The sequence below is a fragment of the Neoarius graeffei genome, chromosome 16 (genome assembly GCF_027579695.1).
Source record: "Neoarius graeffei isolate fNeoGra1 chromosome 16, fNeoGra1.pri, whole genome shotgun sequence".
In the NCBI taxonomy this organism is placed as follows: Eukaryota; Metazoa; Chordata; class Actinopteri; order Siluriformes; family Ariidae; genus Neoarius; species Neoarius graeffei.
This window is the reverse complement of record NC_083584.1, coordinates 31,402,504-31,418,396: the sequence shown is the minus strand read 5'-3', so window position 1 is coordinate 31,418,396 and position 15,893 is coordinate 31,402,504. Positions and strand designations below refer to the sequence as shown.

The following is a 15,893-nucleotide window of genomic DNA, read 5'->3' as shown; positions in this document are numbered from 1 at the left end:
ACAGATAAATCTTATTGGTCTTGCTCAAGGGCAGTCTGGCAATGCTGGAATTTAGAGGAACAACTTTATGATCAGTAGCCCAAAGCCTTAATCACTGGTCCGCCACTGCCATACACAGAGGGGGCTTACAGGATAATTTTGTAAGCCAGAGAGTGACATCCCATTTTGATCACTGACTACACATTGCACTTACCTTGAAACTGTGTGAATCGGATAGTTCCCATGCGCTCTCCATTCCTGAACATCACCTGACCCTGTGAAAACACACACAATCCTCAGATAAACTGCATATAAAATCCACATTGGCTGCTACTTAGGCAAGCATACAGGCTGCAGTAAATCCTTCCTATGTTTATGGCTAGCCATATTAAGAGTAATGTTTGGTTTTACTGCTGCAGCTTTGAATCTTGGCGCAGGGATAACCTGGAGTGTTTACCTATCAGTCTGCCATGGTCCATAGTCATGGGCTCATTTAGTAAATTACAGGTCAGTACATTGATCCTTTTATAAAGGCAAACATGATTAATACTGGCAAAATTGAGTGGTTAAATATTCGGCGAGCACGCTGAAGTCCCTAAAGAGGTCCAGTTCATGTTGACCAGTTCACAAGCCTGTAACGGTTAATGAGACTGCAGTCTTTTTTTTTTTTTGAGAATCCAAAGCCAAATACACTGTGCCACCAAAGTCATATTTGATTACTTGGCCACAAAATGCTAAAATGTAAAACAGGATCCGCAAACCAATAAAATACAAAAGCTACTGAACATTAAGAATTAATGGCTGTTTGACAGGTCACTGTGGATGACTGATCAGATAAAAGAAAGAAGAAGAAAAAAAACCAACAGATGCTGTAATAAGAGACCATTAACCATGAAACCTCAACATTGTGTCAAAACATCGTCTTGTGCTCATTATCTGTTAAGTCTTGAGCAAAGGCTGTGTGCCAACTGAGTTGGTTAATGAGGCATTCGGATGGATTTGGGTTCAATGGCGCCCAACATTACCGTGGAGATGATTAGAAGTCTGTTAGTTAGTAACCAGGGAAGGGATTAAGAGCCCAACTCATCTCTAAATGCGTTCTGCTTTGAAGTGCAGAACAGGTTGGAGTCCCTTCATCATATTCATCTTGATTTTTGAGGCTTTGTTGCATAAATGTTTGCATTATACTTAATTCTCGGACATGTGTATAAATGCCATGTCGTATAAATCACAGTAGTGGCTATAAAACTGAGCTTCCTCATTCATATGTCATCTATATCCAATGCACTAGTTACTACGCTAAAAGGTAAACAGTTTATATTGTAAAAATATAAAATGATGTGAGTCTAGTGATCAGTGCATCTCTACTGTACTATAACATTAATTTTCTATCCCAGCACAGCTCTGACAGTAGTGCTACCTGTAACGTAAAACACAGGTTTATAGTTGCGCATTTGTTCAAATATTTTATCATTTCTATTGAAAGTCTTTCCCACACCATATGGCAGCACCAATCTCCATGTCTGTAGCCCTCAGCCTCTCGCCTATTACATAGCTAGGGTTACAGTGGGGAGCTAGTCCTTTGGTAACCGAGAGAGTTTGACTCCCCACTTGCATCTGTATTGCAGCGTACCTTGCCAGATGGTGGTAGGTACCATTTTTATGATGGTCTTTCGTATGACCTGACCGCAAGTAGAACTTGCGATCTCCCGATCAAGAGGTGGACATACTAACCACTAGGCCAATTCGTGGTTATCATTTCTATACTAACAGCTAATTCACTGGGACTTGTGTAATAGATGTTCCACATAATCTAAAACTAGTAATAAAAGCATCAGAAGTTGCTTATTTAACAAATGTATAAGTGTTGCTACCGTATAGTGAAGCTTCCCGAGAGGCTACATTTAGGAAGGAGTCTCCAGTGTCAGCAAAAACTAAGCTAGAACTGATATGACATGCCTGGCTATGTCCGTGTCCATTTCTACTTAACACCAGTGCATCAGAGAACTGTGCTGAATTCTGGTTTTTGAGAATTCTGGACTCCTATCTAAAAAGATAGAATCAGCAGCAGTGGTGAGAACTGCAATATATTTTCTCAACAGCAGTCCACATAAATGCTACATTTGTGTATATTGGCAATTATTATACATATAGGACACTTTTTCGATGGAATAAAAATGTGTTCTGTTCCCTTCTAGCGGGTTTCATTCATTTGGTTTGATAGCATGCAATATCGTTAGCATATCGCTTATCCTACGTGTATTACGTCACTCTATCCAATGGAGAATGAGCGTTGAATATGGTTTACAACATGATGTCACACATCAGAGCTGATGCAAATATTCAATGAGAGTTTTCTGCTGTGCATGCACAGAAACATTTCTTTGTTTGCTGGTGGAACCCATAGTAAACTGTCGCAGTTAACTGAAAATGCCATAAGATACATATTACACGTAAAACCTCCGCACTAGTGAAATTGTTCCATTGAATGTGTATGTATAATAATAACAACAACAACAATAATAATAACAATAATAATAATAATTATAATAATAATAATAATAATAGCCCTGTGATGACCTGGTGACTTGTCCAGGGTGTACCCCGCCTTTCGCCCGTAGTCAGCTGGGATAGGCTCCAGCTTGCCTGCAACCCTGTAGAACAGGATAAAGCGGCTAGAGATAATGAGATGAATAATAATAATAATAATAATAATATTGGCTGTCTTTTTTCATGGTATATCAAATATATTCCATTCAGCTAGCAGGATATTGAACTCATCTTCAACTCATTCAATATCATGTTAGCTGAATGGAATATATCTGATATACTACTCAACGCCAGCCAATATTTTTTAAGTATGAGAGTGGCTGAAAAGCTCTGGTACAACCACCAGCAATCTTTAATAGCATTCTATGTGAATAGTTCATACATATACACTATATGGCCAAAGGTTTGTGGACACTTGACTATCACACCCATATGGGGATCTTCCCCAAACTGTAGCCACAAAGTTGAAAACATAGAATTGCATTGGATGTCTTTGTATGCTGCAGTATTACAATTTCTCTGCTCTATAACTAACGCTACGTTCACACTGCAAGGCTTAATGCTCAATTCTGATTTTTTTGTGAAATCCGATTTTTTTGTGAGGTCGTTCACATTAACAAATATATGCGACTTGTATGTGATCCTCAGTATGAACGAAAAGCGACCTAAAAGTGTTCCGCATGCGCATTGCAGGATACGACGACGTCACACGCAGTGAGCATGGCCAGTGTTTACGGAAGTAAAACCACCCAGTTGCGGTATGACCCATCCAATCTAGCTTGAATAGCTGCATCCCCCCAAATGGAAATCAGCTCCCTAACCTCTGCGTCCTTCCATTGAGAAGATTCAGAACCTTCACAGCCCGAAGCGTCCCTTGCATTGATGTCATGCGCAGGGGCGCAGATACGTTTTTTGAACTGGGGGGGACAAAGCAAACCAACCCCAACCCCGATATGCCTGTCAAACTTGTTAGTAACCATAGCAACCAAGCTCGAGCTCGCAACCTGTGCAGTCTGCGCAGCTCAACCAACCGAATATCAGTCTTTGTTTTATGTGAGTTGTTGCAACTATGTATACACTGCTGTGCACCTCAATAAACCGAATGGTAATTAGTCTCTTGATTTTTCCGTGAGGTTTGCCTTACACAAAGAAAGACAGCACAGACGTTTTTTCCTCCCTATAAGTGGGGGGGACCAAACGAGGTGAATTTAAATCTGGGTGGGACGAGTCCCCCCCCCCTCTATCTGCGCCCGTGATTATGCGCCATGTTGTTGTAACTTTTTTTGAGAGACCCGCCGCCTACTTCAGCGCAGAATAGTGGCGTTTGTGGCTTGTTGATGACGTGTAAGTCGGATGAATGCGACCTGGCGGTTCAGACTGAAGTCGCATATGAAAAGAGCGGATAGGGATCGGAATTAGGACCACATATCCAAACGGCCTGGGTCGGATTTGAAAAAATCGGATCTGTGTCGTTCATATTGTCAATAAAAGATCGGATACAGGTCACATATGGGCGAAAAGATCGGATTTGAGTCACTTCAGCCTGCAGTGTGAACGTAGCCTAAGAGGCTCGAACCTGTTCCAGGATGACAATACCCCTGTGCACAAAGCAAGGTCCATAAATACTTTTTTTTTTTTTGCCAAGGTTGGAGTGGAAGAACTGAAGTGTCCTGTACAGAGCCATAAACTCTGTATTTGTTGAGTGAATCCTCCATACCTGCCTGTAAATGACCCAACTACCAGTTTTCCATGGGCTCTAAGATAGAGGCAGCCTTGATGATGAGCGAGCGAGCAAGCGTACATACGTGAGAGAGAGATAGTGTGTGTGTGTCAGGGCTTTACATTAGCACCAACCCACCCGCCAAATGGGGGTAAAATTCGGCTTTAGCAGGTAATGACTTTAGTCCCACTCGCCACTTTGGCGGGTGGTTTATTTTGTGGTATGACAATACATTTTAATTGTAGTTTTCTCTGAAGACATCTGATATAATAAACGCATTGCAATGTAATATTACGCATTTACAACTCCCATGAGCACCTGCATAAACATTCTGACAACATGTTAGAATTGTTTAGAACGTTCGTTAACGGCTCAGATAAAATCAGTGATGCAGTAACCTGCGGTTAATGAACGAAGCAACAAAGTTGCTGACGACTGACAAGCGCACTATGTGGCGGCACATAGCTGGAGTTTCAAACCCTGCTGCTCAGGGAAAAAGAGGCAGAGTTGAGCAGGGCCGGAGCAGCATTTTAAAATCACCGAGGTCCATGATGCGCAAAGCGCGCACCGAAACATCTCATCTCATCTCATTATCTCTAGCCGCTTTATCCTGTTCTACAGGGTCGCAGGCAAGCTGGAGCCTATCCCAGCTGACTACGGGCGAAAGGCGGGGTACACCCTGGACAAGTCGCCAGGTCATCACAGGGCTGACACATAGACACAGACAACCATTCACACTCACATTCACACCTACGGTCAATTTAGAGTCACCAGTTAACCTAACCTGCATGTCTTTGGACTGTGGGGGAAACCGGAGCACCCGGAGGAAACCCACGCGGACACGGGGAGAACATGCAAACTCCACACAGAAAGGCCCTCATCGGGCATGGGGCTCGAACCCGGACCTCCTTGCTGTGAGGTGACAGCGCTAACCACTACACCACCATGCCACCCTGCGCTGAAACATTTTCGACATATTTAACCCTTTGATGCGAAACATATGCACACCCCTTCTAATGCACAACATGGGTCAAAAATGACCCGCATTCATTTTCCAGGTTATTTCATGCTGACTGAGTTTTTCTTTGCTCTATCTTTTGAAATCAATTTATGTTATGATTGAATATTCCAAGTATTCTTTAAATATCTTGTTTTTAATTCCCACAAATCATTAATTTAATTTTTTCTTTCCTACTTTATGAACAAAAATACTTTTTATATTACTACACATGGGTCATCCAAGTGTGATTTAAAATTAAATGTCTTAATACTATAAAAATAATTTGTTTCAAGTAATTACTTTAGCAGTGAATGGGGCCAGTTATTTATTTATTAACTATGTAGTTAGCTAAGCCAACGACAATAAAATTAGCTAACTAAAGTAGAATATGTCAACAGCTCGGTAGCTAATAGTAATTACTTGTAACTTTCTGACAAGTAATCTACTCACTCTCAAGGGAACCTAAACATAATCAATTTTTTTCTAAGGTAATGTTAGAACAATTGAAAAACATTACTTCCATGTATTAGATGGGCAAAGGACGCTGTGCTGAGCTGTGAAATGTCTGACGCAAGCACAATTCACAGTTCCCACCAAACGCTGGAGTAAATGCATGCGGGTCGGTTCTGACCCATGTGTGTAAACTTGATGTAGAATTACAAAAGCTGTGCTTGTTCATAACTTAAGAAAGGAAAAATAAAAATGATGATTTGTGCTAAACAAAATCAAGATATTTACTGCATATTTGGAAAAGTAAATGACAAAATGAATTTATTTCAAAAGTATATCATAGAAACACTCAGCCATACATGAAATAACCTGGAAAATGAATGCAGGTCGTTTTTGACCCATGTTGTGCATTAGAAGGGTAGTGATACAAAAAGGGTTTTTATTCAAAAAGTAAGAAAGGAAAAAATAAAATAAGGATGTATGATGATCAAAAACAAGTTAATTGAGGAATATCTTGAATACTGAATGATGGAATTAATTTATTGCAAAGATATAGAAGATAAAAACTCAGCCGGGTCACTTTTGACCCATGTTTTGCATCAAAGGGTTAAATAAGAGGGTGAATTACACATCACACAAGATATCTATTCCTGAAATTACTTTTAATGGTGTTTGAACTGAATATCATCAGTTTTGAAAAAAAAAATCATGTATGTGGCAAGAGTAAGAATAATTTAAGCTTGTTTAATGGTTTGATCTGGCCCAAGCAATGAGGACAAAAGATCCCCTAACCATGTAGCCTATGGAACTAAGATACAATCTGGCATCCTTTATACCTACACAAAAAAAAAAAAATTCTGGGAAAAAATCAGTATACACCACCATGTTTTAGGCAAAGTTATCCAAGGCAAACATAAGTTGAAACTTTCCACTCTACTGCTTTGGCTTATCTAATGATTTATTTTTAAAATCACAAACAAGGCAGGCTACAACTGCACTGCTGCACATGTAGTACGGAGTAAACCTGAAAAGTAAACCTAATCTTCTCAGAGAGTCATATGAGCTCCTCTTGAGCTCCTCTTTATGGAAAGCTACTAGAGGCAAAACATGGCCACCTTCACATTACACCACAGGTTCCTGAATGTGGTCCTGGAATGCACCATTTTCCCCTGGTTCAGCTATAATCAGCTCATTAACTAATTATACAACAGTTCAGTAATATACAGACTCACTAATTTGATTGGCTGAGCAGCGTTCCATTAGTGCTTATGTTTAGTATAACCAAACTGGGACGTTACCCCTTTTCGACCCACAGAGAACGAATTCTGTTCTTGTTCAAAGAATCCTGAATGGAATTGGTTCAAGAACCTGTTCCCTGTTGGTTGAAAAGGTGTACCTACTCATTCGTAAGTTTTTTTTTTTTGTAGGCTGTAGCCACGATGTCATCATGTTGTCAGAATCAGTGTAACACATCTCTCATAACCCAGGATGGAACAGTACCGTCGTGTGTGTGTGTGTGTGTGTGTGTGTGTGTGTGTGTGTGTGTGTGTGTGTGTATTATTTACCAGCTGGGGGGGGTCTGTATCATGAAATACCGTGACCGAGGTCTTGAAAATACTGACCGAGGCCTCTGGGCCGAGGTCACGGTATTTCACGATATGGAACGACCTTAAGCTGGGAAATAATCTCATCTCATTATCTCTAGCTGCTTTATCCTGTTCTATAGGGTCGCAGGCAAGCTGGAGTCTATCCCAGCTGACTACAAAGTTCGAAAATATAAATTTAACAGCTTCATGAAAGTGCGCTGATGGTTACCATGGAAACCCCGTGTCTCCTGCACTGTATTCCTCCCCCGAGTCGTGTGTGCGCTCATTCGCTTTTGTGTTCTCAGAGCCGCGTGCACCAAACAGAGACATTAACAATGCACTTTTTACGGAGACGTTTTAATGTTATTCTTTATTTTTTTATCCAGTTGAATATTTAGCATACAAATGTATTTTCGGCTCTTAAAAATGACTGAGGTCTGGACCGCGGGGGCCTCAGAGCTGGCTGCGGCCATGGAGATGAACAAGACGCTAATAGGAAGATAAGACAGTTCAATAACAAATGGAAGTTCGGGTGAGATTGGCTAGTTCATAGCAAAACCGAAAATACCATGTACTGCGAAGACTGTAGAAAGTCTGGCAAAGACAGGCACCAGTAATTTTAAACTCGAAACTATAAAGGGCCACGAAAAGTCAAATACACACATCGGTACTATAACATCAAAACAGGCAAAGACGGCTGGTCACTACAGGACAGCATTGCTTTCAGTCCCTGGCTGTCATGAAGTCGGATGAGCTGGAGAGGATGGAGCTGCTGTTTAGAAACGTTCACGCGATTGGAAAGAGATTGATCTCGCCCCAGCCATCAACTTATGGCCTGCTGGAAGCCTCAGGTCACGAAAACCATTTTTCATGGACCATTCAGACTCATCTGATGATGAATGTAATGAGGACATTTAATGTCTCTCTCTACACATGTTCTCACACACACACACACACACACACACACACACACACACACACACACACTTAATAGATAATACATAATATACATAATAATACTTGATAATGCACATAATCCGTGCATATCAAAACATCAAATGTTTTTCAATGATAAATGTTTTGAATTGGACTTTTAATATTAGAATCAGTTCAGTTGTACTGAATGTTATTTTTCATATTATACGATATTTCATATTGTAAGGGGCTTGAATTTGAGTTCAATAAACAGAATACTCTGTTTATATTTTTGTCTGAATTGGTTGCATGTTTTCATATAGGGAGCTACCTTAACAGCACTGAATACTTGAGTGCTACTGTAGAGATACATTATACGCTGCCATTCATAATTAAATCTAGATCTTCCGAACTTTAACGTATCATGGTGAAGAAAAAACTTCGATTTCCTGGCAACAAAATTGTGGCTAGTGAAAAGACTGAATGGCTAGTGACTCGGGAAAACCACTAGCCACAGTGGCTGGTGAGCAAAAAAGTTAATGTAAAGCCCTGGTGTGTGTGTTAGAGAGAGACAGAGAGAGAGAGAGAGAGAGAGAGAGAGAGAGAGAGAGAGAGAGAGAGAGACAAACAGACAGACAGACAGACTGCAGGGAGGTGGGGGGTGTACCGTAAATGCTGTGCAGGTGTGAAAGTGTAATCGAGGCTCTATTCCCTCTTAGTTATGAAGTGGAGCAGGACCAAAGCTTATGTCAGCTGACTCATGATGCCTATATACCGGTTATCTTAGGTAAGAATTCTTTTTATAATATTTGGCCAAGTTCTCCTCATATTCTGGCAGCTTCAATAAAATACTTGTTCAGAGGAAAAACTCCAGCCTCTTTGGTGCTCCAGGCTCTATAAATGGGAGAAAGAAAATGATGTGGACCAGAAACTCTCACAGATTCCCCTGCTGCATCACTGGTCCCATCGCTGCCCCCGTCCTGTCTTGATTTGTTACCATTTTGTGTCTACCTGTTTTGTTTTAGTTTTTGATTAGTTTGGCTATGTATATCATGCTGTTTCTTCATTTCATCACAAAGTCTTATTATGCTTTATGCCCATAAATGCAAGCTTTAGTTCTATTCTCCAGGTTTGATTTTGATGCTCTCCTGGTGGTCTCTCAGGTTATTCTAGTTTGTTGCTGCCTGCTCTTTGACCTATGCTGTTTACACATTTTTGTCCTTTCTTATCTATACTACTAAAGGAAAGCTGTCTGTCTCTCTGTTTATTCACTTATACAAATCGACACAGCTGGACGCACATACGCTATACTTTGCACATGGATTGGTGGCATCTCAGAGGGTCCCAAGACAACATTTTCGATTGTCCTAAACATGGGATTAATACTAATCTAACACACTATTAATTTCCCATAGGTTACATGCTCACGCTAACACACTGTGCTAATCCAAGACACTATCATTTCCCATAGTCTACAGTGGTGCTTGACAGTTTGTGAACCCTTCAGAATTTTCTATATTTCTGCATAAATATGACCTAAAACATCACCAGATTTTCACACAAGTCCTAAAAGTAGATAAAGAGAACCCAGTTAAACAAATGAGATTAAAATATTATACTTGGTCATTTATTTATTGAGGAAAATGATCCAATATTACATATCTGTGAGTGGCAAAAGGATGTGAACCTTTGCTTTCAGTATCTGGTGTGACCCCCTTGTGCAGCAATAACTGCAACTAAACATTTCCGGTAACTGTTGATCAGTCCTGCACACCGGCTTGAAGGAATTTTAGCCCATTCATCTGTACAGAACAGCTTCAACTCTGTGATGTTGGTGGGTTTCCTCACATGAACTGCTCGCTTCAGGTCCTTCCACAACATTTCGATTGGATTAAGGTCAGGACTTTGACTTGGCCATTCCAAAACATTAACTTTATTCTTCTTTAACCATTCTTTGGTAGAACGACTTGTGTGCTTAGGGTCGTTGTCTTGCTGCATGACCCACCTTCTCTTGAGATTCAGTTCATGGACAGATGTCCTGACAGTTTCCTTTAGAATTCGCTGGTATAATTCAGAATTCATTGTTCCATCAATGATGGCAAGCCGTCCTGGCTCAGATGCAGCAAAACAGGCCCAAACCATGATACTACCACCACCACGTTTCACAGATGGGATAAGGTTCTTATGCTGGAATGCAGTGTTTTCCTTTCTCCAAACATAATGCTTCTTATTTAAACTAAAAAGTTCTATTTTGGCCCCATCCGTCCACGAAACATTTTTCCAATAGCCTTCTGGCTTGTCCACGTAATCTTTAGCAAACTGCAGATGAGCAGCAATGTTCTTTTTGGAGAGCAGTGGCTTTCTCCTTGCAACCCTGCCATGCACACCATTGTTGTTCAGTGTTCTCCTGATGGTGGACTCATGAACATTAACATTAGCCAATGTGAGAGAGGCCTTCAGTTGCTTAAAAGTTACCCTGGGGTCCTTTGTGACCTCACTGACTATTACTTGTACACATCTTGCTCTTGGAGTGATCTTTGTTGGTCGACCACTCCTGGGGAGGGTAACAATGGTCTTGAATTTCCTCCATTTGTACACAATCTGTCTGACTGTGGATTGATGGAGTCCAAACTCTTTAGAGATGGTTTTATAATCTTTTCCAGCCTGATGAGCATCAACAATGCTTTCTCTGAGGTCCTCAGAAATCTTCTTTGTTCGTGCCATGATACATTTCCACAAACATGTGTTGTGAAGATCAGACTTTGATAGATCCCTGTTCTTTAAATAAAACAGGGTGCCCACCATCGGCGTCGCCAGGGGTATTTTACTGGGGCACGTGCCCCAGTATAGATCTGTAGTGCCCCAGTAAAAAAAATCCAGTGACGAAACGCTCTGAATTTTAAACTTGGGAATAGCTGCAATTTAATTAATTCATAACGTGGGGTAGGCTAACCGATGCGCGAAGAAGACCATCTACAATGCTTTTACATTGGTAGTTTTGGCTGGCCTCGCGCACACTAAGCAATGTGAAAAAAGTGTGCGCGTGACATGAGTAACATCTTGGTTGCTATGGGGACCGCAGACTCCAGCAGCCCTCAGATGCAATGAAATTCAGAGCAGGGGAAACCATCTCTCCGTGTTTTTCAACTGTTTACAGGTTAGTAGACAGTAATTCCACTGTCATTTTTGTAACACACACACACACACACACACACACACACACACACACACACACACACACAGTGGTGCTTTTAGAGGCTTTTGGATTGTGTTTAGAGATGTTCAATGCTGAAAATGCGTGTGCTTACAAAGATATGTTTGGTGATTTAAAAGGTATCAAGTGTGAATACTGTTGGCCATTAAGTACTCTTGGTTGAGTTTAAAAACTCGGCGGTGTTGTATTGTATGTTAATATGTTCTTTTACAATATTACCAACAGTATAAGTATTACATTGCTATTATCACAAATGTTGCAAATATTCATACTGTTATTATTAAATGATTGACCTGGATTCAGTGTCCTCGTAATCATTTTGAGTTTTACAGCTCTAGTGACTAGTTTTAAGCAGGCCGTTTCTAAATATAAATATCAATATATAAATATATATTACATAAAATATAATATATATTACATAAAATGTAATATATATTATATAAAAAATATAAATATAAATATAAATATAGTGCAAAATTTTTAGCTCGCGCGCTTCGCGCGCTCGCATACATTTCCTGTGCCCCTTTTGTGCCCCAGTATGGTCTTGGGTCTAGTGACGCCCCTGGTGCCCACTCACACCTGATTGTCATCCCATTGATTGAAGACACCTGACTCTAATTTCACCTTTATATTAACTGCTAATCCTAGAGGTTCACATACTTTTGCCACTCACAGATACGTAATATTGGATCATTTTCCTCAATAAATAAATGACCAAGTATAATATTTTTGTCTCATTTGTTTAACTGGGTTCTCTTTATCTACTTTTAGGACTTGTGTGAAAATCTGATGATATTTTAGATCATATTTATGCAGAAGTACAGAAAATTCTAAAGGGTTCACAAACTTTCAAGCACCACTGTACATGCTCGTGCTAATACACTGTGCTAATCCAAGACACTATCATTTCCCATAGGCTATATGCTCACGCTAACACACTGTTCTAATCCAACACACTATTCATTTCCCATAGGCTACATGCTCATGCTAAACACACTATTCATTTCCCATAGGCTACATGCTCACGCTAACACACTATGCTAATCCAAGACTTTATCATTTCCCATAGGCTACATGCTCACGCTAAACACACTATTCATTTCCCACGGGCTATATGCTCACACTAACACACTGTGCTAATCCAACACACTGTTCATTTCCTATAGGTTACATGCTCACGCTAAACACACTATTCATTTCCCATAGGCTACATGCTCACGCTAACACACTCTGCTAATCCAAGACATTATAATTTCCCATGGGCTATATGCTCAAGCTAACACACTGTGCTAATCCAAGACACTATCATTTCCCATAGGCTACATGCTCACGCTAACACACTGTGCTAATCCAACACACTATTCATTTCCCATAGGCTACATGCTCACGCTAAACACACTATTCATTTCCCATAGGCTACATGCTTGCACTAACACACTGTGCTAATCCAAGACACTATCATTTCCCATAGGCTACATGCTCACGCTAACACACTGCGCACAGCCTCAGTAGGGAATACCCTCCCCAACTCGCTCCAGAGTTTCCATTGTCCGGGCCCTCACAATCAGTGCTCCTCTCCGGAGACTTCCACTATGGAAGTGTTTTGACAGAACACATTGAAAACATATATATCACATGTGTCCACTCAGCTCTCCACTGGGCCTTCTAGACCTATGTTATACAAAGGTACCATTCAGAGGAAATCAGGTTCACGGGCAATAACTACTAGTTCAAACAAACATTAAGGAAACACCCAAAGTATATGGTTAGCAATTTAAACAATCTCTTTCTGTGACAGTTGGTAGTTTTTGGTCATGTTTAGTTGTGAAGACTACCAGACTCTTGAGCAACAACTACTACTAACAAGCAGAGGTGGACAAAGTACCCAACTTCATTACTTAAGTCAAAGTACAGATCCCACTGGCTAAATGTTACTCCGATACAAGTGAAAGTAATTGTACAGTCAAATTTTTTACTTAAGTCAAAGTACTGAAGTACTTGCTTTTAAAAATACTTAAGTATTAAAAGTACATTTTCTGTCAACACTTACAATACCTAATTGCCTCTGAAGCAACCTACTGGGTTTACTGACTAGCTTGTAGAACCTGTAGCACTGAAGCTCCACCTGACATGCTCGCAAACTCTTTTCAAACTCAAAATCATATTGGGTAGCTAATGTTACTAGAAAAGAAAGATGTCTAGTCGATATTAAGCTTTTGCCAACTTCTATCACATTCGCCGACTACACCATTAAGCAAAGTGATTTCAAAGACCGGATGTATATTTCTTTATTTGACATTTCGAACTGTTGTAGATTTACAACATGGACAACAGGAAACAAATGAGTTTGAGGTTCAGCTTTAAAGCAGGCAAAGCTGTAGCTGGCTCTGATCCAGTCAAAAGTTCAGCAGCGGTTTAGCCCTCCATCTCTCATTAGAGTGATCTGTACTCCCCAGAGACTTCACTGAGCTAATGTTTTACTTCCTGAAGTGTGCTGCCGCTCGATCAATAGCTCTGCTCGGTGGTTTCAGTCTCTGAAAAAGAGAGTCCAGGAGTCAGAGTTTACAGAATAAAGGGACCTGGAGTGCAGGGAGCACTCAACAGTGATAAGAAATCTTATAGGTTTAGGAAAACGTCCTTTGAGAGAACAATCTTCCATCCATCCATCCATCCATCCATTATCCGTAGCTGCTTATCCTGCAAGGTCGCAGGCAAGCTGGAGCCTATCCCAGCTGACTATGTATGAGAGGCGGAGTACACCCTGGACAAGTCGCCAAGTCATCGTAGGGCCGACAGAGGGCCCGTTTACACGAGGACGCTGTCGGGTAAAAATGACTAAATATTTTATTGGAAGTGCCTTTCGTCTACACGGGGACGGCGTTTCTGAGGCTGAAAAACAGAAAAAATTGAAAACACCGTCTGTACATGCCAGCCCGGGAAGTAAGAAAGTAAGTAAAAAAGTAAGAGCATGTCTGATTACATCGATCCAACGGACCTTCAAGCTGCTCTGGCAGCTTTAATAAACGTCCAGGAGTCCTTCGAACATCTATACCGAATCTGCACATATACCGTTAATGAACAGAGGCGGGTACAGTATGCTCTTACTTTTTTACTTACTTTCTTACTTACCATAGCCAGAGTAGTCAAAGTTTTCGCGGCGCAGATGTGCAGATCAGACAAGACGGAAGACGTTGCGCAGAGTCCAGGAGTCAGAGTTTACAGAATAAAGGGACCTGGAGTGCAGGGAGCACTCAACAGTGATAAGAAATCTTATAGGTTTAGGAAAACGTCCTTTGAGAGAACAATCTTCCATTCATCCATCCATCCATCCATCCATTATCCGTAGCTGCTTATCCTGCAAGGTCGCAGGCAAGCTGGAGCCTATCCCAGCTGACTATGTATGAGAGGCGGAGTACATCCTGGACAAGTTGCCAAGTCATCGCAGGGCCGACAGAGGGCCCGTTTACACGAGGACGCTGTCGGGTAAAAACGACTAAATATTTTATCGGAAGTGCCTTTCGTCTACACGGGGACGGCGTTTCCGAGGCTGAAAAACAGAAAAAATTGAAAACACCTTCCAGAGTGGATAAGTTAAAAACAGCCCCCGTTGCATATCCGTCTAAACTACCTAATACGCGAAACTCTGCTCGGATCTGCTCACGTCGGGTACGCATTTACGTCATACATATGTCATATACTGTACATGCCAGCCCGGGAAGTAAGAAAGTAAGTAAAAAAGTAAGAGCATGTCTGATTACATCGATCCAACGGACCTTCAAACTGCTCTGGCAGCTTTAATAAATGTCCAGGAGTCCTTCGAACATCTATACCGAATCTGCACATATACCGTTAATGAACAGAGGCGGGTACAGTATGCTCTTACTTTTTTACTTACTTTCTTACTTACCATAGCCAGAGTAGTCAAAGTTTTCGTGGCGCAGATGTGCAGATCAGACAAGACAGAAGACGTTGCGCATGTGTGCAGACATAGCGGAGGTCTTTCACAGCACCACCTAGCCGCCTGGCATGCACATCCAATTGAATTCCACACATTTATGCTTCACCGTATAGACGCAGATTTCCTCCTTGAAAACGGTCGTGTAGACGCGGAAAAAAGTGAGAACGAAAACGGACTCTTGCGTTTTTGTTTCAGACCGTCCCCGTGTAAAGTGGGCCAGAGAACAATCTTGAATATTCAAAAGATATATGCAAAACCACAGACTGCAAATAAGGCAGTTATACTGGGGACCATGCACAGCTGATGTTTCAGTGCTTATTCTGCAAAATGAGCAGCACAGTCATATTTTGTGGAAAAAGTTGTCGCTGTGGGAATTACCACCCCAAACTCACATTCTCCTGTAAAATCCCCCACACAGCACTTCTCTATAAACTATCTTGTTTTGCTGTTCTGCTTACACTGCTGCTCCCTTTGTTCCTATAGAGCTGTTTGTTTTACTGCTGTGATTTTCACTCCATTAT

General features: G+C 41.1%; 1 protein-coding gene across 1 annotated transcript in view; it reads right to left on the bottom strand.

Annotated features, from left to right (window-relative positions):
- gabbr2 (gamma-aminobutyric acid (GABA) B receptor, 2) overlaps window positions 1-15,893 on the bottom strand; it is a 428,647-nt gene that overhangs the window by 143,215 nt on the left and 269,539 nt on the right. Inside the window, exon 8 of the mRNA XM_060942775.1 lies at window positions 194-254. Within this exon, the coding sequence (XP_060798758.1) occupies window positions 194-254 (61 nt within the window). The remainder of the gene's footprint in view (window positions 1-193; window positions 255-15,893) is intronic.